Source organism: Notechis scutatus, chromosome 6 (assembly GCF_049901735.1).
Source record: "Notechis scutatus isolate UNSWTSFEM ecotype Mainland chromosome 6, rNotScu1.2, whole genome shotgun sequence".
NCBI classification, from domain to species: Eukaryota; Metazoa; Chordata; class Lepidosauria; order Squamata; family Elapidae; genus Notechis; species Notechis scutatus.
The window spans coordinates 11373294-11398225 of NC_142014.1; the positions used below are offsets into that span (position 1 = coordinate 11373294).

Sequence of the window (24932 nt, forward strand, 5' to 3'; positions counted from 1 at the left end):
AAGGAGCAGGACTGAAAATGTTGTCTATTTTTGTTTGTTTGCTTGTTTTCGATAAGAGGGAGGGGAATATGTTTTATTGTTATAACTTCATATTAAACTCTTTTTATCCTATGGTAAATAACTAAATTATATGGGAGAATAAATGAAAAATAGAAGAAACTCAATATTTCTGCCCAGAATATTCCAGATATGTTGAAATAATAGAATTAAATATCAATATTCCTAATAGGCTTCGATCCAGTGTCTGAAATCGGTGAGTTTGAAGTTAATGCCAATAAAAAAGTATATTTTAAAAATGTTTTTGTGTTTGCATTAAATATATGCATTATATTTTAAAACTGTTCATACTCCTTATAAATACTAATCTTTATGATTATTATAGCAATACTCTGCTGCAGTGATTAAACTAAATGAATAGATATAAAATGTCTTTTTATAAATATACTTGTTTGACTTCTATAGAACTTTTTTCTTCTGTATAGTTTTGATTTAGGATGCCCTTGAGAAAATAAATTCATTTCCAAAATATGCTAAGCTCCAATAAAATCATTTTAATGATCCTTGGGACTCATTTCTTTTCTTTTTCTCAGAATAAGATTGTAAGAGTCAAATATAAATTTATGTACAAATAAAGTTATGTATTTAAATTCATGAACATATATATGCATACCAATATACTAATTTAACTGTGAGAAATAAATACAAATTAGATCAGCTTTGATCTTTTAATAGAGCTTTTAATACATTTTGGAAGCAATATTTCCACTTCAAAGTTTGGCTATTTATTAATTAAGAACTCAGATTATAAGAGTGTAATTTCATGCCTATATGAGACTTCTGGTTCTGCCTAATTCCAGAACTCTGGCAACTGAATTAGAGTGATAGGTTATTTATCACTGAACCACAGTGCTCCAAATCATGTTAAATATAGCTCACAACTATAATTTTATTTGTTGGTTCATTTTGGGTTAATGAGTGTAATGTAATTTAAATGGTCAAGTGAGGCAAGACACATTCCTTTGGGTTAATGAGTCCAAAAACGAACCAACAACATTACACTATCAATAAGCTTCGGAGTTAGCATAGAGGTCTTATTTAGAACTGCAAAAGTGAGCACTGAATGGAAATGAAAGAGTATCCTTGAAAGAGAACTTCTCTTCTGGCTAATTATATACCCTTGCTTTCTTTCACAACACATTGTTCCAACTCCCTCCTGCTTCCAAGTGTGTTTTCCCTCAGACAACTCTAATTCAGCATGCTTTTCACGTCTAGCCAAGATATCCTCTGCACTAGACTCTCAAGGGACCAATCAAAAAGAACACTGAATACTACACATAGCATTTTGCTCTCTTAATACCTCCTCCACCTTAATACACAACGGCCCAAATGTACCATTAAAGAGGTGGCCAGCAAAAACAACTGAAAACAAAGTAATTATGTTCCTGAGACTGTAATGACAGGTAAGAACACACATTTACTGCTCCTAACCATGCACAGAAGAAAAGCACTTCTGTGAACAGAAATGCCACGACAAGAGTGGTATTATAATTAATTGCTTAAAATGTGTACAAGGCTCTGTACTGGTCTGTGTACAGGCATGTTACATAAAAGAGGATCCAATCTTATTTCGGCTGGGCTCCTCCATGCTTGACAAGGCACAAGCTACAGGGACTGAGAATTCCTTTCTTAAGAGATGTACATTGTACAACATCTTGCTTATCTAAGAGACCGTGGATACATTATTCAAGGTGTGTCCCAAGCAATATTTTAAAACATGATTCTGAAGAAATTGGAAAGGCAATCTCTACCTTTGTCATTCCATGATATTTCTAAATCCCTGGTTTATTGATCTGAATTTTATTTTTTTTAATTATTATTTCATGTATTTTTTTTAGAAAAATAAGACAAGCAATCAAACAATAAGTACAACACAAAAATACAAAATAAATAAATAAAATAAAATCTTTGTAATTCCAAGGACTAATAGATTCATTAAGATTTAAGTATATGATAAAAGAAACTGAATATAGGTATCACTCTCTATTGAGACGATTAACAGTTTCCAGATATTAAATGCTTGTAATTATACAGCAGAATCACAAGGAGCCATTCAGGCAGCCCAGTTTAGGAGAAATCCAAAATTAAAACATCCATTCAAGAGAGGAAATACCCCTCCACCCATTTCTCTGGTTTTCCTGTCAAATCGTTATGAATATTTGTGTGACATTCTCATTTGGGAGAAATCTAAAAAGAGTCTAACCTTCTGCCTAACATTACTTTATCCTTCTGAAAAACAACATTTCACCATGTGTTGGAGAATGAGCAAATACCTCTCTTAGGATCATTAAAGCAGCCACGTATTTTTGTAGTTGTTTATCACCTGTATTTATGAGCACGCACAGCCAAGAAGGCGCACTGTTAAACATTTATTTTGAAGAAGTTACATATCCTTACTCTTATGTCCGCTTTGTCTTTTCAAAGCTGAGCAGTTTCCATTTATTAAATTCCGTTTATTTCAGTTTTAATCCCCTAATCATCTTCATCTTTCTCTGAACCTATTGCCATTTTTGTGATATTTAAAAACTGATGCCAAACTGGGTACAATATTTGAAATATGTTTTGAATCAAAAGCAGAATAAAATAGAAGAAGAAGGTGGAGCTTCCTCACTGACAGACTGTAGATCGCATCTCTCTGCCGCTATGGTCCGTGCTCTTTCGTTGGAGAGCCCCGATCATTATGATTAGGGGTTGAAGCTACCTTGGAGGGGCGGCGGAGTAAGGGGAAGCCGCAAGCCAGGTTTAGGGGAGCTGCGTCTCCCCTCCTGGGCTTGGTCTTTTTCCCCCCGAAGATGACTGCAGCGGTGGTTTAAAATGGCCACCCCGAAGAGGAGGACTCAGCTGGATTAAGATTTGTGCAGGAGGGAAGAAAGAGGTGGATAACATCTGAACCGGGAGAATTGGGTGATACAACTAAACAAAAAGTACCCTGGGATTAAGGTAACATGGAATTTTTAAGAAAAGAAAAGTGAGCGGCGAAATTACAAAGGGAGAGGGAAAAAAAAAAGTATTTCTGACAATTAAGCAGGGCTTCAAACCGGGAATGGAAGAAGCCGGAACTAAAGATTTAACTAAATTGGACTAAAATATTTTGGCAATAAACAGGCATAAAATAAAGCTGGACTTAAGATTGTCAAATAATAATAATAATAAAGTTTACAAATTGGAGACTGGACTGTTTTGGAATATTGAGGTTCGAAAAACCCTAAATAAAAAAAATAAGGGAAAAAGGTGAAGACTTTGTAGAATGGAGAGTTCCACCTTTTGACAAAAACTTGAGCTCAAACATCCTGTTTCTGAATGAACTTGTGTGGATATAATATTAAAGAAATATTGAAACAAAGTAAGAATCTTAGAAAGTTAAAGCAGAACTAGAATTAAGAAAAAAGCAAGGAAAGACTGACTGTGGGATTGATTGATGTTTTTGGTATAGACCCTGGGCTGGAATAATTGAGAACTTTAGAAAATTGAAAGAAGAAAAAAGGAAAGTAAAAGTGTTTTTTTGTGGACTTTAATGATCATAAAATACAAGAGTGTGTAATGATTATATCTCTTCGGGAATTAAAAATGGAACTTAAAAATATGAGAGAATTACTACAGGAAAGGGGCGAATCACTTTGTTCTGTGTTAGAAAAAATGGAAATGGCGACTGTAGAACAAGAAGAAAGAGCTTCAGAGGAGGAGGAGTCGACTCAAGGAGAAGACATTTTAAATAGACAATTAACACAAAGAACGCTACAAAGAAGTGGGGAAAGAAGGAAGGTTAAAAAGTTGAGACTTAAGAATGCAATCAAAAGGGGGAATACCTGTGAAGTCGGGAAAGGCAGAAAGACCCAGCAGAAAAGGGGAAAGGAAGATATTAAGAAAGAGAGGGATATAAACTGGAATGAGAAAAGATATGGGGAAAAAGGGGGGAGGAGAAGCAGTAAGAAACAGGCGCATGAAATAAAGAAATACAGAAATAGTAAAATGTCGAAAAGAAATTGTTTTTTTAGAGATAATGGTTGATGAATTAAAAAAGGGGATTCTGCAAGGTGACAAGGGGTAATAAGAATATTTCTGCAATTAAAAATATTTAGAAAATAGGGTAATATAAATACTGATAACTTTTATTAAAAATTAAGGGGGGGGGAGAATATGCTGTGGAATCCAAATGAAAAGATGTAATGATTATTATTGTAACTTCTTAAAAATAATGGTTTATTGGGAATCAAGATGAGGGAATAAAGGTATATTTTAACCACTGAGGTGTCACACTCAAAGCAGTAAAAGCGGGCAAACTTATACTTGTTTTTTTCTTTAGTGTTAAAACTTGTATTAATCTAGAATTTATATAAAGAATGTATAATGGAAAGGGAATATGACAGACTAAAGAACCAACTAAATTAATAAGTCAATATAAACTATTAAAAGCAAGGAGAGACATTGGCAACCTATTATTATTATTATTATTATTATTATTATTATTATTATTATTATTATTAGGCAAACACATATTGTTTACCTTTATTTTTAAAATAAATATTAAAGGATTATATTTGAAATAATTGAAATGAAACAAAAAGATGTTTCGATTGAGATTAATGAAAGAGGCTAGAATTAATGTGTTTCTCTCCTTACTGAAAATTTGGAATGGAAAAGGTAATAATAGAATTAAGTATGCATATATCAATGTATAATTGCTGTCATATTTCTATGTAAAGGTGATGACCCGGAAATATGTTGTCCACTAAAAAGAGATTTTTGTTTTTATGTGAAAAACTGAATAAAATTTGTTAAAAAAAAAAAGCAGAATAAAATAGAATTATTTTACCTTGATTGAACCTTGTGCCCCACCCCCACTAAATAACGCATTCCAATTTAATGATGAACCATTATTTACTTTCTACCTAGTTCCACAATCAAACTGTTATTTCTATTTCAATTTTTAAAAAACATTCAAACAGAATCCCTTTCTTAACACAAATTCATAATTCAGCAAAATTATGCTAAAAGTAAGATACATTACTTCTACAGCATTCCCACAATATATTAAGAAAATAATCCAACTGAACAAAAAAAGTTTGTTTCCTGGATTTGTTCTTTAGGATAATGATATCATTTTTTTCTTCATTCATCTCACCTTTACTCATTCTCCAGGATTTCTCAGCAAAACAGTCAGTTAATAACTTAAATGTCCATGAATGAAATATATGTGACCCTGAAGATTTCCTCTCATACAGAAGAAATATTATTCCTTATGTTTTTAATCACAAGCTTGAAGCCAGTTTTTCCATACTGCTCTTCATAATTGCATGACTGAACTCACACTTTTTTTGTTGTTGTAAAAGACTTAATCTTAATTACGCAGTAGTGTGAAAAATAAGGTCTGGCACTCATGCAGAAAAGCCAAATGCATAGGTATAGAATAGGTGGTACTTGGCTCAACAGTAGTAACTATGAGAGGGATCCAAATGTCCCAATGGACCACCACTTAAATATGAGCCATCAGTGTGCTGCAACTGCCAAAAAAAGCCAATGCAGTCCTAGGTTGCATCAACAGAAGGAAAGCATCAAGATCATGAGAAGTGATAACACAGCTTGATATTGCACTAGTAAGGCCACACTTGGGATACCATGTCCAGTTCCAGTTGCATGATACAAAAAAGATGCTGAGGCTCTAGAAAGAGTGCAGAGAAAGGAACAAAGTTAATAAGGGGTTGGAGGGTAAATCATTTTATGAGTGGTTAAGGGAATGCCTGGTATGTCTAGCCAAATGAAGACATGGATTATGGACAACATGATAGCTTTCTTCCAGTACTTGAGGCAGACATAGAAAAGAGGGGATTGACTTATTTTCCAAAGCAACTGAGGATAGGACAAGAAGCAATGGATGGAAGTTCATTACAGAGAGATCCAAAGAGAAACTAAGGATAAATTTCCTTAACGTGAGAACAATTAATCCATGGAACAGCTTGCCTCCTGGGGGCTGTGTGCCCCAGGGCTCCATTTTAGCTGGCAGAGGACTGCAGGAGGCAATTGTGACTGAAAACCAGGGCTCCGTTTTCACTGGCAGAGGGCTATCAAAACAAACTAAAAAACAAACAGGAAAGGAGAAAGGGAAAGAGGAAAGGCAAAGATGGGAAGATGGGAAGAGAGCAAGGAAGGAAAAATAAGGAAAGAGGGGAAGTAAGAAGAAGAAAAGGAAGGGAGGAGATTATAATGGGAGGGAGGGAGGATCTCAGGGAAGTCCTGCCTTAGCACTTGGCCACCACACAGGTGCCCTTGATGAGTGATGGCCACTCCCACCTCCGGACATACCCAGTCCTGGCCCTCCAAGGTCAAACACAACCCTGATGCAGCCCTCAAGGCAATCGAGTTTGACAATCCGGCTTTACATTATCTTAAGTAATACAAGTGCACAAGTTTACGTACAGTATATTTTGCAAATATGCTTAATATTTTTTAATTCAAAAGTTTATTTTTTTATTTCACTGTTTAAACTTGGAACAATTATATGGGAAATAGAAATATTGGAAAGCGAAGTGTTAACATCTAATGTTATCTTCATCTAAACACAAGATAGATCCCATAAGTCATTCTCAGAAAATAAAAGTGGGAGTGGATGAAACTGTTCATTCGGTGGTGTGGCCACTTTCAAAACTTCACCAGCTTGACTTTTGATAAATGTTTTTGTAACTAGACATGCTCAACATGAAAAAAAGCATTTCTGAATCAAATCAAAACATGGCAAGGGTTAAAGTCCCTCTACTCCAAGGATCCTGATCCAAATGAGCCCACCTACCTATTTATTTCAAACATTCATTTATACAATTGCTAATCTTATAAATGAAGCCTTGCTTTGTCTGGTCTTGAGTTAAATATAAGAAAGTAAAATACAGGTATCTTCACCATAATGTTCTAATCAACCTTGACCTCTTCATAAGTCCATTCTATTCTGGACATTTTTTATACTACTGGAAGTGCTGTAATTTCTAATTTTCTTTCTTAGGCATGAATGGTTTTGCTATGGCTACATAAACAATAGAATCTCCAATTACATGGAATGAAACAATAAATATCAACCATTATATGTAAATGTAAATTACTGAACTTTTAAAATTGGTGGATAATTTAAATGGCAGGTCTTAGTGAGTACAGTGCTTCTGGATGCATCCAGGAGAAGTTTTTATTTTGGGATTGCCTTGTTTGAATCATACAACTGTGTAAACAATGAGACCTTTTTAAAACCTTTTTATAGTCATCTCTTATTTTCCACCATTTTATATTCTCTCAGAAAGAAATTAGAGAAGAAAGAAACATTATAAAAATTGGACAATGCCTCTTGATTAGTACAAGTTTGGAAATCGTTTACTGAATGCATTTTCCTAATCTAACATAATCGTAGTATATGCAGTAATTGTAAAGTTGCTCTTTGAAAACACAGAAAGCTATCTGATTCTATTTTGTAAAAAAAATAGAGATGGAATCTCAGTCAGCTGTAGTGTAATTAGTTAGGAATTGAACTCTACTAATGCTAGAAGTGCCTTAATAAAAGAAGACTATAAAAGTCTTATAAAAGTAATACAACCAAGTGCTACTGCTGCGGCTTTTGAAATTATTTGGCACATGCAGTGGATTAGTAACAACACACCAAAACACAAGGAGCTATTGACATTTAAAAAAAATACTTGAGTACAATAATTTAAAGTGCTTCCACACTGCTTATTAACTAAATAAGAGCAATTATGTAATTAAGGGTGATGACTGCTAAGTGTATCACAACAAACCTTTGCCTAGTTAATTTTAAGTAATATCCTACTGAGATCTTATACACCAAAAAGCACAATCCAATGACATTCCATGCTTGGCTGTCAACCAAAAAAAATCTAATTTCTAATCCAATGATCACAAACACCATGCGGTCCAAATGCAGCTGTACAACATGACACATACAAGGCCATGCAGAGCTGAGACACATACAGACACTCAAAGTTCAGTCAAGAATACACACGTGGAGTCATATAAAGAAGCCATCCATGTTGGTGTAGAAAAACTAGGTATCTGTGGAAGATTAAGAGGCAAACTTGGAACTTTTGGAAGGGCTACATTGGGAAGACTGTTGGTGATGGTCCTGTGAAGAAATAAACAATGCATGGAGACCATAAAAATAATATATAAGAACTAGTGTTGAGGAGAATTGCAAACCCAAATGAGAATTATAGGCGCAGTTGGTGTAGGCTTTTCAGAAACACTTACTTGACAGGCTGCCATGATTCCTGTTCAAGACCTCTGTGAAGGGATTGGGCAATGGATGATTCCATGAGATCAATGTAGCGGATGACCAAGGGAACAAAAATCTCCTGCAAATGCTTGTGAAACTTTCCATTGCACAAAAGTGCTTGAAAAACAAAACAAAAACAATGAAAATAGTTGTGATTACTTGTTTCTCATTTATACAAGGTTAAGATTAAAAAAAAAACCTAATGTTTCATAAAAGATTGTCATGGGTAAACTAAACATAATCAAAACTGGATTTAATGGCTAAGCATTTCCTGAAGAATGCATGACTATGCACATCTGAGAGAAAGCAAATTGATTTCAACAAAACTTTGCTGTAAACGTGATTAGGATTATACCTCTGTAGACCAATGACAGTAATAAGCCATTTTTTTTTCAAAATAGAAAAGTCCTAAAAAACCCTCCAAAACATAAAATTAGTTGGAAATGAAATGTAACCCAATTCAAAAACAAACTTAAAAATGGAACATTAATTTGGAATTTGACAATAATTTTGAAGTGAGATGTAAACACTTAAACATTATACTTTATGTTTTTGTGTCAAACAACATTTGTGCAGACAAATTCAGAAGTAAACACTGCTTATTCTTAATATATTATTTTCATATAGATATACGGATATGTAAAGAAACACAAATATATTACTGCAAAGAAGAATATATACATATGCACACAGCAAACTCCAAGACCAATAAACACAGACCAAGACTCCCAACCAATCAGGATGAAGAAAAAACCATTCTGGCATAGCAGTAGGCTAGCCCCAAATTTAAAACTGAAACAACTGTAAAAGTCTGACTCACAGATGAACACAATACAGAAGCCTGATGATGGCAGATGAGATTCTGCCGAAACATTGCTACAACTTTAAAAGCACAACTATAATGACGTGGGAAAATACCCGAACAAAGCTGAATACCATTCACATTCACATTCACACACACACACACACACACACACACACACATATATATATGGATTTATTTATTTATTTATTTATTTTATTCATTCATTCATTCATTCATTGAATTTATATAGCCTCCCATCAAAATCTTGTGATTCTGGATGATCCACAATGCATGCAAAAAATCCAAAAAATAATAAAACAATATTACAACATAGCCAAATTCCCTGACAACTATAATTCAAATCAAGCCACATATGTTGGGTTCTACTAACTAGATGACCTCAATGATTGAAAAAAAAAAGCCTTGTCTTTGATGCTTTCAAGAACGCTAAGTTTGCATCTTGAAGAATGCTGTTCCATAAAGTAATGCAGAAACTTTGTGGGTCTCACTAGGTGGCATTGTTTTGGAGAAGGACCTTCTATACCTACCTTGTCAAATCTGGTGGGAAAGGCAGGTATAACTGAGGACAATTATAAATAACCTGGCCTTGTGGGTTTTATAGTAACCACTAGCACCTTGAATTGTAACTATAAACGTACTATGGCCAGTGTAGTCCATGAAGCAGAGGTGTCAAATGGGTATATCATGGTTTTCCTCAGATTGCCATAATATTATGAATCAGTTAAGGCTTCTGAATGCTCTTCATGGGTAGCTTATTAGGAGCCCAACTAGGAAGTGGTTAAGCCTTGAGTCATTGGGAATAGGACTTCCCATTCTAGGAAGTACAATTGGAGGACAGGATGAAAGTGTATGAAAGCCCTACTGGACATGGCTGCCAGTTGCTCATTGAGTAGGAGTTGTAAGTTCACAAGAGCTCCAAACTGTGCATTTCATTCTGAGTCAAAAATGAAATATCCACATATCTGGAAATTTTTAAAACCAAGTTATTTCATCTTGTTATTGTTGAGTCAAAGCCTGTTTTCCCCCATCCAGACCTTTAGAACCTCCTGGCACTGGTAAATAACTCTTGATGGAACCAGGACAGAAATTTACACCAGAATATAATCAATCTACTGATCATACTTAAATCTATTTCAATAGATTGCCTTGCTCAATGGTTCCATGTAGATATTAAATAAAAGAGGGAGAGAATTGGGGTACCAACTGTGACTGGAATCAAATCTGGAGGAGAACCACAAAATACCACAAAAACATCACAAAATACTGCCTGACGTATTCAAGGGCCTGAACTGGTCCAGAAGAATACCATGACTGATAGTATCAGATATATTTGAGAGATCTAGCAATTGCAGGACAGAAACACTACCTTAGTCCTGTGTCTGTCAGAGGTAATCCACAAGCACAATCAATGCACTTTTGGTATTATCACCCAAGATGAAACCTGAGTGAAAAGGGTCTAGATCAGGGCTGTCAAACTCCATGCCCAGTTTAGCAAGGGGGGGGGAGTTCCGATACGTCACATGACACCATGAGTTTGAAAGCCCGGTCTAGATAATCCACTTTCTCCAGGATCTTTGAAGATGTAAGCTTCCTACCCTCTCCACGACTTTCCCCAAAAAGGGAAGGGACGACCTGATGAAATTTCTCCAGTTGTTTGCATCTACTAAATGTGTCTTAAGGAGAGTTCAGACCACTTCCTTCAAAGCAAATGGAACCATCCCCTTCCCCAGAGAAGCATGGGTCCAACTAGATTGTACTTTGGAAGGCCTTGACAGACAGGTGAGACACGGATCTAAAACACAGGAAGCATTCATAAGGATAAAGCTTCATTCTCCCAGCTTGTGGGTTTCGTTACCAGGCTACCATGTTTCTCATATAATAAGGGCGGGTCTTATCTTTTTTTGAGCCCCGAAAAAATGGCTAGGCCGTCTTTTCGGGGGTGACTTAATTACCCCCCCTTGCATCTTCGGGAGGGCGGGCAGCGATGGCTTGGATGTTGACCTCGGCGTTGGTGGGGCACTTCGTATCGGGGTCAACGCAAGCAGCACCATATCCCGTGTGCAACCAAAGTACTTCCTAACAGCAAGCCCCCCCACCATTCCCCCCCATTTCACATGTTTTAATATAGGCCTTAATTTGGGGGGGAGGGGCTTAATTTCATTTCATGCCTATAAAACATGCTGGGACTTCCTATTGGGGGAGACCTATTTGTTGGAGAAACAGGGTAGGTAACATCAGTGAGTCATGATGGATCTTGTGATAAGGAGATTGCATCAGGTCAGAATCATTGGAAGCCCCCCCCCACTAGCAGTTCACCTCCCAAAGACCCTGACCTGATGTAATCTCCTTATCACAAGACCTATCACAAGGCCCTCATGGGGCAAAACCACACCTGAAGCCCTTAAAAACAGAAGAACGCTGACATCTCCTAAACTCTGCTGAAGATGTTGCCTAGCCTGGTAATGAAATTCAGAAACCAACCCACAAGTTGGATGAATGAACCTTTACTCTCATCCTATACCAAGAGCTACAGATATTTGCGATTATTGCAAAGCTTAATTCATAGCCTGAACAACCCTGTCCATTTCCTCAGGACTAAAAGCTTAAATCTCTCCCAGGCAACCAAGCAAGATTATTCTTTAATCTTCTCCACAGAACCTGCACAGTTCTCTACTCTTTAAGAAGGCCAGATCATAAAATTAAATTCAAGTTTGATTGGAACTACACTTTATTAACCTAGGTACAGGAGCAAATTTCTGAAAAGCTATGTTTTTCCTTTCCTCCCTTTTATGGTATTATGTCTCCATACTTTCTCTAAGATCATCTCCTTGGCTCTTTATAACAGCAGAATCCAATTCCAATTGAATCCTAACTGCCTTTCAAACTTTTCATGCAATGCTGTCAGAACTCCTGCAGGTGCTCCTATTTAGGACTAAATCACTCTAAACAAAGACCAACAACCAGCTATCTGCATTTGAGATGATAGCAGAAAAATGATCAGAGTTTGTTGCTTTTATCGCCATATGATAGTTCTTAACAAAGGACTGTATCTCTGCTTAGTTGATCCCACCCTTTGTCTTTCTCCAGCAGTGGTGTAGATGTCTCTTGTATAATTTCATCTCCTGGAATTATTTATTCATTCTAGAAAATTTATATTGCCGCCTTCTTGCCCAAGGTGACTCAAGGCGGCTTGCACAAATATATTCCTCCATAAATCAGGAGCTTTCTGGAATCTATGAATACAGAGAATCCACACAGGTATGATCCAGTTCAAGATCTCTCTCTCTCTCTTTTTTTTTGATAAAAGTTTTATTGATTTTAACAACAAACAAAAAACACATAAAACATAAAACGTAACATAAAAACATCATCATTCTTCATAAATTTACAAACAGTGTATCGGTTGGTTTACCACTCCTTTTTGTGCATCCATTTCATAGTCATCATAATAATTATGTTACATAATAACTCATATTATCAATCAACAATTATATATCCTGATATCATTATTAAACAATCATTTGACTATAATTTTACTAATTCATACTTAAGCGAGATAACTATAATTTAGTTAATTTATTTTATAACAGATCGTAAAATCATACCAAATCTATCTTAATAAAACATTCTAAAGATGTTATCAAAACCAAATATATATATATATATTCATTATTTCCTAGGTTTCTAAATATTCTATTATTATATTGTATTATCTAACCATTGGTAAAAAAGATCCCAAACTTCATAAAATTGTTTATCTTCTTGTTCTCTAATTTCAAATGTCAATCTACTCATTTCAGCACATTCCAGTATTTTCTTAATAATTTCTTCCTCTAATGGTATTTTCTCACTCTTCCAATTTTTAGCAAATACAATCCTAGCCGCTGTTAATACATTTACAATCAAATATTTTAAGTTTTTATTATATGTATCAGGTAAGATTCCCAATAAAAAAATCTCTGGTTTCAAATCTATATGTTTCTTTGTCATTTTTTCCAACCATATGCGAATTCTAGTCCAATATTTCCTGGCCTCCTCACAAGTCCACCACATATGGTAATATGAGCCAGGAATCTGATGACATTTTCAGCATTTTTCAGATTTGTTCTTGAACATTCTTGCAATTCTTGTCGGGGGAAAATGCCACCTATAAAACATCTTATACAAATTTTCTTTATATGCTGTTGACATTGTCATTTTGTAATTTTGAGACCACAATTTTTGCCATTTCTCTAAATCAATCCCATATCCAAAATTCTTCCCCCAAGCAATCATTGTTTCTTTAACTTGTTCTTCCTCTAATTTAATTTCCAACAAATAATTATATAATTTTTTGATCACTTTTTCATCAGTACCTGTCAAAATCCTATCTAAATCAGTCAATTTATCATAAAATCCTTCCATTTTAGAATCTTTAAGATACCTTGAATGTATTTGCGCATATGAAAACCAATTCATCTTTATGCCTTGTTCTTCTAAATTTTGCATCGTTTTAAGTTCGCCCTTTTCATCTAGTAATTCCCCATATCTAACTGTTTGTTCCTTCTTATAAGTTATAGGATAAGAAAAAGCTTCAATAGTTGATAACCAAACTGGGATTTTCAAATAACATTGTTTCTTAATTTTCTCCCAATTCAACCATAACGATTCCCGTATATAATGCCTTCTAAAGTAACCCTGTGATTTAGTTCCCTTATAAAAAGCATGCCAACCCAATAATAAATCATGTCCTTCTAATGCCAACAATCTAATCTTTCTTAATGTTATCCATTCTTTAGCCCACTTTGGTTGAACCACACTTCAGACTTTCATGATTAACTCAAATTCTCTCTAGAGCCCTGTTGGGACAAGTAGATGCCTGGATGAACTATTCAAACAAGTCCTTCTTCCCTGTGGTGAGGAGCAAGGACAGAAAACTGCAAGGCCAATAAGAGAGTAATCATTTCATGACAAGGGAGTTAAGGTAATATCCATCAATAACAGACCATGTTACCATTCTCCTAAGGCAAAAAATAGATCTACAGGTAGCCTGGCTTACCAAATGCCTTGTTTAGTGACTGTTCAAACTTACAACATACAGCAAAAGTAGTTGTTTGACTGGGTGTTAAAACTGCAGCCATTTGTAGCATCCCCACAGTTACATGATTGCAATTCAGGCACTTTGCATCTGGCCCACATTTACAATGATAGAAACTGTGGTCACGTGATCACCATTTGCACCCTTCACAGCTAACTTCCAACAAAATCAGTGGGGGAAAAAGGCAGTAAGTCACAGATTGTGGCTATGTGATGCTGCAGTTAACAACCACAAGTAGTGTGCTTAACTGCAGTGGAACAAATGTAATTAAATGTGTGTGTGTGTATGTGTGTCATATGATATTTCATTTATCCACTATACTTCTTAAAGATGGATTGCGAATCTCAATTGTGATTATTAAGTTAGGACTGCCTCTAGTGCATGAACTTCTGAGCTGTCTGTAAAACGAGGACTAGACAAAGCAGAATTGAAGTCTCTCGGGATCATAAGGTTGGTGAACTCCATTGTCACCTCAGCCATATCTATGCAGCAGGAAGCAATAAGAGTAGCAAACCCATTTGATCCCCAAAACACAATTTGTCAAATGAGATCTCAATTCTAGTTATCTGTACAATCATTTTCTTGGAAGTTAGCAGGTTCTCACAAATAAAAATAGTAATTTCATGATCCCTGCCCCCAGAATCATGGCCCACACTATATACCCCAAACCCATTGTCCAGCCAGGTTTTGGTAATTCAGAACAGGCTGGCTTTCTTATCCACAATTAAATCATAAACAGGAAAGCTTTACATTACATTAGGCAAAAATAAACGAAGACCAGGCAAACAAAGACATTGGTGTTTTAAAGACCAGGCGCTGGTCACTTGGGGGGAGGGGCAACTGAAATGCAGAATCATTTCTGTTGAGGTAATTCCCCATTAGGAGAATGAGCTCACACAGTGAGATGTAGTGAGAATGGTGAAGAATAACACACAACTAGCACACAGATACACTGTATAGTAAAATGTAAGTTTTTACTTCCAGTAAATGGTTAAGCAAAGTTCAACAAAACAGTCCAAGTCATTCACGGTTTAAGCAATCAGTTTTCAGTCCAGGGATAATCCAATAACAAAGCCCAGTATCAAAAACAGTTCAGTAAAAGACTCACATCAAATCCAAGAATAATGATGATCAGTAACAGTCAATAGGGAAATGCAGGAATGGCAACACTCTCAGCAACAACAGAACAACCCAGGTTTCTGGCTCCATCTTATGGCCATTTGAGGAACCACACCCAATTACAATTTTAGCATTCCCTTAAAGAGACAGTATTAAAATGTCTATCCTGGTTTATATATTTTCCAACCCAACTGTTAGGTGACTTACATTCCTAACAATTTCAATCACCCATTATATCTTCTCATGTCTGTCACCACTCAAATGTTATTCAGAATGCTACATTTCTCTGACCCATGCCCTCCCTCCATCAAGCTAAAGATCATCCAAACAGACCAACACATTAGCTAAAGATCATCCAAACAGACCAACACATTAGTCCAAGTAGCCAGGTGGACTGAAGCTTCACTCCACACCTTGGTTCCAGACGGGCACCTGCCTATCTTCTCCCTAATATCCACATCCATTCACAAAAACGTTTTCCTCCTTCCCTACTGGCAAATCACTTTTTCTAGGTACTACAAGTCTTAAATTCAAACAACTACCCATCATTTTTTGTTGTTCGATCAGTTTGGTACTTTCTCACTACCAATCCTCTCCTGAATCTAACCATTCCATTATTAGTTCCACAGCAGCTCTTGAACCAAGCCCCCCCCCCCCAAAAAAAAACATATCTTAAGTAAAATATGCAACACATATATATGCAGGCTCACACCTGCAACTTCTCTACTTGTTTTTGATATTTCTACCTTGACTAGCTGAGTTATCCTCTGGCCTTCTACCTAACAAGTTTAATTAGAGTGTTAATTAACCTTCATTAATATAGTGATTCTGTGTGCTTATATATGTGTATCACATATAACTAAGTCTTCCAAAGGTCACGTTCATAAGACAGCCTGCCTGTATGAGCATTTTCCTGACAATACAATAAAAAATCCACTTTAAAATATTTCCAGCTTTACAAAAGAAAAAAGAAAAAAGGAATTTCACAATTGATTTACTGGCAGGAAATAGTAAGAGGAAATTAGTATTAGACATGCCTATGTATGCCCTTAACAAAATAGGCAATAGAGTTGTTAAAACCTATGTTTAACATTTGGAAAAGAAATTAAACTTATGTTCAAAGGTCAATGGTTTGAGTCTGTGATACCCAGCTCCTTATAAATGCTTCAGAAACAATAGATCACAGCTTTTACAGGTAATGCAGAACATTGATTTAAGGTAGACAACCCATAGAGTCACTACAAATAACAAGAAGCTTGCTGGCTCAAATTTCAACAGTAGGATTCAGGGAAAGGGAGAAGCCTATATGCCATGTTATCATTCCTCATCATCCTTCTGGAGATCTAACACATTTAGTGAGGTTTTACATATCTGGAAAACTATCTGGAAAGATGTAATGTACACAGAGAGAATTTACTATGATCTGGGCAATGAGGCCTAGTAGGTGATGAAACGAGTGTCAGGATAGCAAAACTATGAATCCCCACAAAATGTTGGGATTCAAATACATAAGGAGCAGATATGCATAGAGACAAATAGTTACTGGAAAGTACCTTGAGCTTTCTGAATATTTTGTGAAATGCTCAGTGGTAACCTTCTCCTCAGAAGAATTTGCTTTAATCAAGCCTCCTGGGCATGTGTTGCTTTTAAGATGTGGTTCTAGGGAAATAAAACAGGGAGCTAAAAGCTAAAGCTAAATATAAATAAGTTAAAATGTTGCTCACATAAACAGGATTGCTCTGTGTAAATTCTTTCAAAACGATATTTTTCAACATGAGAGAACATACATGAAGTACCTCTCCCCAAATCATTGAAGTAGCCATGATTTTTTTTCCAGGTTGTGTAGAAAAAATGTGTAAGACCTCAGATAGATGTAGATGCTTTTAGTGAAAAGAGATCATTCATACATGTGCTTTATATTGTACCTTGCAGTCAAGTGGTATCTATCTTTATAATTAATCCAACCCTTCATGGCATTTTACAAGTTACTCTCTCTTTTTCAAGAGCACCATTCACCTTTCTTCAGGGCAGTTTGAAATGTAACACCTTTTTAGCACGAGTCTGGGAAAGTTTCTTTCCAGAAAATCATAGCAGAAAATGATTTCACAGGTCTGTTAAATAAGACTTTGTGAGCAATATACATGCAGACAGTAAGTGGGTTATCTCAGAATATGTTAAATAATGCTTTGTTTGTATGAATCAGAATCTCTGAGAATGTGGCTGTTCAAACATTAAAACTAGCAACCCAGGTGATTTGAAGTTTAAAGCAGCAACAAATGCAAATTTATTTGTTTAGCATATGGCATATATTGTACATGGACTAACAAAATATGTTAACATATATGGGGTGTAAAGCTAAGTTGGCTCCTTGTGGTGTATCCTGGATAGAGTGATAGCGTGAACTAAATAAACTACTAACTGCTGGCAGCCAGATTACTGTGTAGATTTTCCTGGCTTTCAAAATACATGGAAACAAATGCAAAGATATATATTGATTGATAAAACAGGAAAATTATCCAAAAGGGGATTTAAGAGTTATAAACTTATTTTCATTTATTTTGCGTTTGCTTACAGGAAGTCCTTGACTTACAGCCACATTGAGCCCAAAACGTAGATTGCAAAGCAAGACAGTGGTTAAATCAGATTTGTTCCACTTTAGACCTTTCTTCTACAGCTGTTAATCAGTGCAGTTGTAAAATGGTTGTTAAATACATCTAGCTTTCCTATTTCCTTTCACTGTCAGGAGGTCACAAAAGGTGATCACATGACACTGGGATACTGCAAACCATCATAAATTACCAAACATCTGAATTTTGGTCACGTGACCTTAAGGATGCTGCAACAATCATGAAAAATGTTCATAAGTCATTTTTTTTCAGGTTCATTGTAACTTTAGTCACTAAATGAATGGTTGTAACTCACATACTAACTGTATATATTGGATTAGCTCTCCTGCTGTATTGCAATAATGTCTTCCTCATAGTTCCTATGTTTAGCATAACTGAATTAACGCCTACATATGGTAGTTATATCATCATGATCAAAGGCCATGTTAGAATTTCATTGATTTTCCTATATATTTTCTTCAAACATTTAAAATCACAGTCAATTAGCTGATGAAAGAGAGATAAATATGTCTAATTAGTGATTTGGAGAGAGCTGAACCAAAGATTTCCTGTAGTAAATTTTTTATTCCTATTGAAAACTCTTACCAACTTTTTGTGTAATATACAAATCTCTTAAGTGTATCAGATAGAATAGTATCAAACTGAATAATAAAATAGATTAATGAATCTGTGTATGTAGATTTGCAAATAAACAATATTAAGATTCATAAAGATTTGCAACTGTGAATGTAGGTATGCTTTTTTTTTTTTTTTACAAATTATGATATTCCTGCATGGACTTATCACCAAGTAGACAGATGTGCATCAAAGTGTGAAGTTTATAATCACTCCATATGGTCCAGTAGGAAGGAATAATTATTACAAGACAACACGTGATCCAAATAGTAACTCTGTTCATTAAACATTTGTTATGGCAACATTTAACATTAGCAATTTAAAGTTTGACCTTTAGTCAAATGTAATATTCTACACAGTGGCATCTCTCACTAAAATTATGGTATACTTTCTAAAATTGTTTTATATGTTTTTAAAATCTCCTTTATAAACATAAAATCCTTCAAAATCAAGAAAACGAATTGTCTATTGCTCAGGCAAAATTTCATGGACACATTAATTGTTAACATTGTATAGATCTACACAATATTTTGCTACATGAATATTTTCTACTGAATGCATTTGTGGCAAATAACACACCCCCCTCAATTTTCTGAAGCTACCTGATAAACTATTATTTAGGTACCAGGGACAAGGTCAATGAACAGAAGAGCATAATAGAGAATCCTTCCAATTCAAGGTTTTCTTTATGTACCTATGAAAAAGAAGGAAAAACTTGCCCAAACACCTACTGTACACAATTATGTGAAATGAGAATAGTTTCATTTCCCAACACGCAACATCTCCAAAACACCAAATACAATCCATTACCTTGTATTTTTCATATAAAAATTACTGAAGCAAATAATTTTGCACAGCTTTTATTTGTTACAATAATCGATCAACGGAAATAAATGTTATGAATTATACCAAAACTAATGGTTTTTTAAAGAAAAAAATTAATAAAGATTAAAAAGCAAGATCCTAACATTATGAAACAGAAACAAATGTGATACCCAACAAGACTTCAAACCTAACTTTTAAATTTTAGTTACTCACCATGCTAAAAAAAAAAAAAAAAAAGTTTTGTAACAATACAGAGTAAAGTCAAATATGGCAGATAAGGACAATTACAAAAAATTTGACTAAAGTTGAGCATGACTGGGAAAGTGTTTCAGGCCTTGATAAGTGGGGAAAAATATCTGGTGCCTCCATTCCCTTGGTGCCCTAAGCACAAACTTATATTTGTTGTTGTTAGTTGCGAAGTTATGTCCGACCCATCATGACCCAATGGACAACATTCCTCCAGGCCTTCCTGTCCCCTACCATCTCCCGGAGTCCATTTACGCTCACGCTGACTGCTTCAGTGACTCCATCCAGCCACCTCATTCTCTGCCGTCCTGTTCTTCTTTTGCCCTCAATCGTTTCCAGCACTTGGTTCTTCTCCAGTGAGTCCTTCCTTCTCATTAGGTCACCAAAATATTTTTGAGTTTCATCTTCAGGATCTAGCCTTCTAAAGAGCAGTCAGCGTTGATCTCCTCTGGGACTGACCGGTTTGATCACCTTGCAGTCCAAGGGACTTGCAGGAGTCTTCTCCAGCACCATAGTTCAAAGGCCTCAATTCTTTGGCACTCAGCCTTCCTTATGCCACTTCCTTCTAATCACTAATCCAGGACTGATATGCATCTTTGTAGAATTCTATCAGTCCATAAGAAGAAATATAATAAGGCAACACAGACAGAAAAATGTAGCTTATTCATATATCTAGAAATTCTTCACAGATTCAAAATGTGGAGACTGAAACTTGTGGAAGAGAACAAAATGCAGCTGACAACAGTCTACATTTGAAAGATTGAAGATTAACTTCATGCAAAATATGGTACGAAAAATCTGAAAGATAGTCTCTGATGTTGGCCTCCATGAGAGAAAAATCCAGTAGGATTTTCACATCTTCATTTCTTAATGAGCTTTTTGATAATGAGAGGTTAACTTTAACAGCCACTCTGGGCTCTATTATGGCTAATTTGACTCCACTTCATTCTCCCTGTTAATTATTAACACTAGCCTTTTTATCCTCCTGAGAGCAGAATTTCAGATTTTTTTCCTTTTTGCTTAGATTTGTATGAGCCTCTTTTTGAAAGAGATGAAAATATCCAGCAATACATTTGAACAACTTCATTTATTAGCCATGGGATCTCCTCTCTGACAGCCTTAACAAGTTCACTCTATGAAAGGGCTGATAATTATGGACTCCAATGCACCTTCAAATAAACAGTTTTGGGAAAAAGGAATATGGGACTTAGAAGCAGAAACTGCCCTGATTTCTCCACAGTTGAAGCAACTACTCTAGCATTAAAAAAAAGTAACAGGAATGTTAGCCCTACAATTACTATTTCAAATTCCATCAGCAGCACGTTGTAACACTGATCATAACTACTTTATTACGAACATACATTTTCTGTCATTTTAATAAATACATTCTTCCCTTAGAAATGGTTCTCCCATTATTTAAAATGATTTCATGTTTAACTGACTTAAAAGAGAGAGAAAGTTTAAATTCAAGACTTTACATTATTGTCTACTTTTTAAAAAATAAAATAGATCTATTTTTAATGTTTCTGCTGGATAGGATTACTTGTTGGCCTGAGTGAAAAACTTAATAATATTGACTTAAAATGGCAAAGTACCTATGATATGGAAGAACAGGAAGAATATGGGATATAAAGGTTTGCAGTTTCTGAATTGGCATTGATCATACAGTAGGCGAAGTAATCCCATTTGGTTATTGTAGGGTTCAGTGATAATGTCTTTTCCAAAGAACCATCTGGAGGGAAGAATAGTGGTGGGTCTAACACTAATGCAAGATAGGAAATACTAGCAAAGAATTTGGAATATTTAGGGGGAGTGGAGACTAAGCCTTCACAATACCCACATACACATGCTCACACATACACACAAACATCCTTAATGTAATTTCATGGTGTATTTTTTTTAGGTGTATCCTGGGTGTTTGTGGCTGTGTCAAACATTTACAAAATGGCAGATGTCGCATTGAGATCTATGCTTTAGCAAGACTGACACGTGTACCAAAAGATAAAAAGTTAGATTGCAAAGTTGCACCCAATCTTGCAGCTATCTCTTGCAGCAGCTGCTACATTTATTAAATATTTAAAAATATACTCCTTCCCCCTATACCAGGGGTCTCAAACACAATTTACCTGGGGGCCGCTGGAGGCAGAGTCTGGGTGAGGCTGGGCCGCACATAGAAGTGTTTAGCCAGCTAGCGACGCATGGAGAACGCACTAGTATTATTCTTTCATATCACGGTGGGGGCCACAGGATATCGTCCTGCGGGCCGCAATTGGCCCGTGGGCCACGAGAATGAGACCTCTGCCCTATACCAACCCTGTCGCCATTTCTGCTTTCAAGCTGAGCAATTTCTACAATGATTCATGGAGAATATGATTGTATGACTAAATACAAAGTTTTCTGCAAGAACATTTCTCATTACTAAACTGGGAAAACTATATTTTAATTTTAGTTATGATATGTATTTTAGTTATGATACCTTATGTAGCCAATTCCCCTCTTCTTTTTGTGCTTGCAGTGGATGTTGAAAACCCTAGTTAAAAAAGAATTTCTCATTTCACCTTTTGGAAAAAGATGGTTGCCAGATTCAGAATGTAAACACCAAAAACCAACATGTAACAGTTATAAATCTGAGTCATTCTGAGCTTGGAAACATAGTTTTGTAACAGAAAACACAGCACAGCACAGCAGAGAGCACCCATGAATACTCACTCAGAAGACATGATGAAAACTCCTTAAGTTCACAATACATGGACAGATTTAAATGCTAGGAAATTCCTGGAAGCCTGACACTCTGACAAATTGGCCATCAACAGGCACACTGGGATAAACAACATCTATTTACCATTCAAGAGACACTCAACAAGCCAAAAAGGAAACAAAAAGGCCAAAACACCTCCTCACCAGCAATCAACATCCAGATTAGCAGAGATTAATCCGAAGATTAACATTAGACTAACAATCAAGAAGCAAGGAACTGCCAAACTAATTTTAAACAGCCCACACAAAAACCATCTAGACCACTCCCATCAACACTGACAAGGCAAGCCACTAGAATATAAAATGAGCAAACTTCACTCCCTAGTTTTGGTAGTGAAATATCTGCAAGAAAACAACCAAGCTCAGAGAACAACTCATAGCTTTATAGTTTTATAAGTATTGTGGGAAACATTAATATATTGGACCTTTATAAGTTTAAAGAACTTCTCAGTATAAAAACTTCTACTTATCATTTAAAAAAAAGGAATTCATGTTCAGGTGAGATTTTTGTACACTTAAATTGTAAACTCACTTAAACTCAATCATTATCAGTTGTATTCACAGATTCTTGCTTGCAGTCAGTAAGAAACAAATTCATTTGCATGTATGATGCATTATATCTGGATCCATGTAAACATTTAGAAATATATTTGAGAAGCTACAAATAAATAAGCTTGAGAGAGAAATAAAGCTCAAAATCTTTTTTATGAAACAAGAAAGTCTCTTTATACTTCTTTGGGTTGTTCAGTTTTAAATGTCTAGAAGAAAAATAGTTCTAATTGTACCAGAGGTTTAAATGAAATGTACGTGTTCTGTTACACAAAGACAAAATCTGAGCAAGGATCCGTACAGAATTTTGGGGGATTACAACATTTCTTGGGATTATACGGAATCTGCTAGAACCAGTCTATTTCTCTGTCTACAAAGAAGCCACATGCTACCTGTAATGTAACAGCAAAAGAAATTCAATCTGTGTTTAAAAATCTGTTAAATATTTGCTTTGTTGGCCATGCCCTTGTATGTTTATTCTGAAATAAATCCCATTGAACATAGCAGGATTCACTTCCCCATGTTTAGAATTGTATCATGAACAAGTCATGTTGTATCATGTTGTAACAAGTCAATTGTATCATGAACAAGGGGGGGGGGGAGGAGGAACAAGATTAAATAAATGAAGATTTAAAAGTTGAAAGTAACCATAGCTATAGTAATAACCCAAACACCAAACTTACAGTCATTTCTCAGGAAGTTATTGAGTAACTGGAAAAGAGGAAAGCTATCCCAGCTGTCTTGTGGCTGTGCCTCCAGCGCAGAATCCATGTCAACAGTAAAAAGAGACCAAAACTTCTCCCCATGTTCAGCCAACAGATCTGGCCACCATGCAAAGGCCTGCGTCATCAATTTAAAAAAAGTCTCAGTGGAATTCACCTTCAAATGCGAATGTAAGATATGATAAAAGAAGGCCTAAAAATGGTACCACCATGAAATTATGGAATGTGGCATATACTCTTTAAAAGCAATTGAAATTCTTCATTAAATAAAGTTGAATTTTGCATCCAATGTAATTTGCACATGTACATAGTATTTCAGTGAGAGTGTTATTTTAAATTAAAGAATTTGATGGACAGATAATCTAGGGATTTAACTGTGTTTCCCTGGTAATCTGGGAACCTGGTTTTTCATGTTACTGTAGATGTACTTATAAATATGAATTTAAGAGATATGATATTTGATGAGAAAAAGCATGTTGACTCTATCTTCAAAATGCTTTCAGATGAAAAATAGACATTCACCATTTGGTCCTTTCAAAAGGTAATGGGAAAGAGCTTATTGTAATTAATAATTATAGCCCTATGAAACTTGATCAGAATTTCCTTCCAGCTAGCAATCTAAGATAAAATGATATTAAAAGGGAAATAAATTGAGAAAGGTAATGCATGGCAGATTCCAATAAATCACATTCAATAGCAAAAGTAGAAAATTCTTGAATCTCTTGATCATACTCTGATCTACTGATGCCTAGGAATAAAGTCATGAAGAAAGATTAACATCACAGACAGCATGGTTCTATCAAGAATAATATAAAAGAACATGAAAATGAATACCATTACTGGTTAATTACATAAGATTCCGTGGGGAAAAAAAAATATTGTATGAGATGAAAGTCTTATTTGTTATATTACATGACTATTATTCCTAATTTGCGTTATACAATAAAACAACATATGTTTCATGTACTACTGAATTATAACATTGCAATATTTAGCAATGGCAAACTGCATAGGCTTTTATCTTCTTTTTCTATTCTGTCCTCAAAGAACTTGCAATAGCACAAATATTTAAAAGTAAAATGGCTTGTCAGATAATTTTTTGACGTTTTTCTCCATATTGCTACGTAGATGGATGAATTGCAGCCATATTAGAAGACTCCAGCAAAACACTGATATTGTGTATGAGCCAGAGGGTACCTGTTTTGACTGTCAGAGACCTGGAAAAGTTCTCTATTTGTCACACATATTT

General features: G+C 35.4%; 1 protein-coding gene across 13 annotated transcripts in view; it reads right to left on the reverse strand.

The window, feature by feature from the left end:
* The window catches only part of CADPS2 (calcium dependent secretion activator 2), a 294667-nt gene that overhangs the window by 61500 nt on the left and 208235 nt on the right, over nt 1-24932 (reverse strand). For 10 of the 13 annotated variants that reach the window (XM_087969372.1, XM_026669060.2, XM_087969366.1 and 7 more), the window contains 3 exons: nt 23645-23801; nt 8296-8437; nt 8051-8170 (listed from right to left, as the gene is read on the reverse strand). In XM_087969372.1, coding sequence (XP_087825498.1) covers nt 8051-8170; nt 8296-8437; nt 23645-23801 — 419 coding nt within the window. The remainder of the gene's footprint in view (nt 1-8050; nt 8171-8295; nt 8438-23644; nt 23802-24932) is intronic. The other 3 variants (XM_087969373.1, XM_087969369.1, XM_026669061.2) reach the window with 1 other exon arrangement.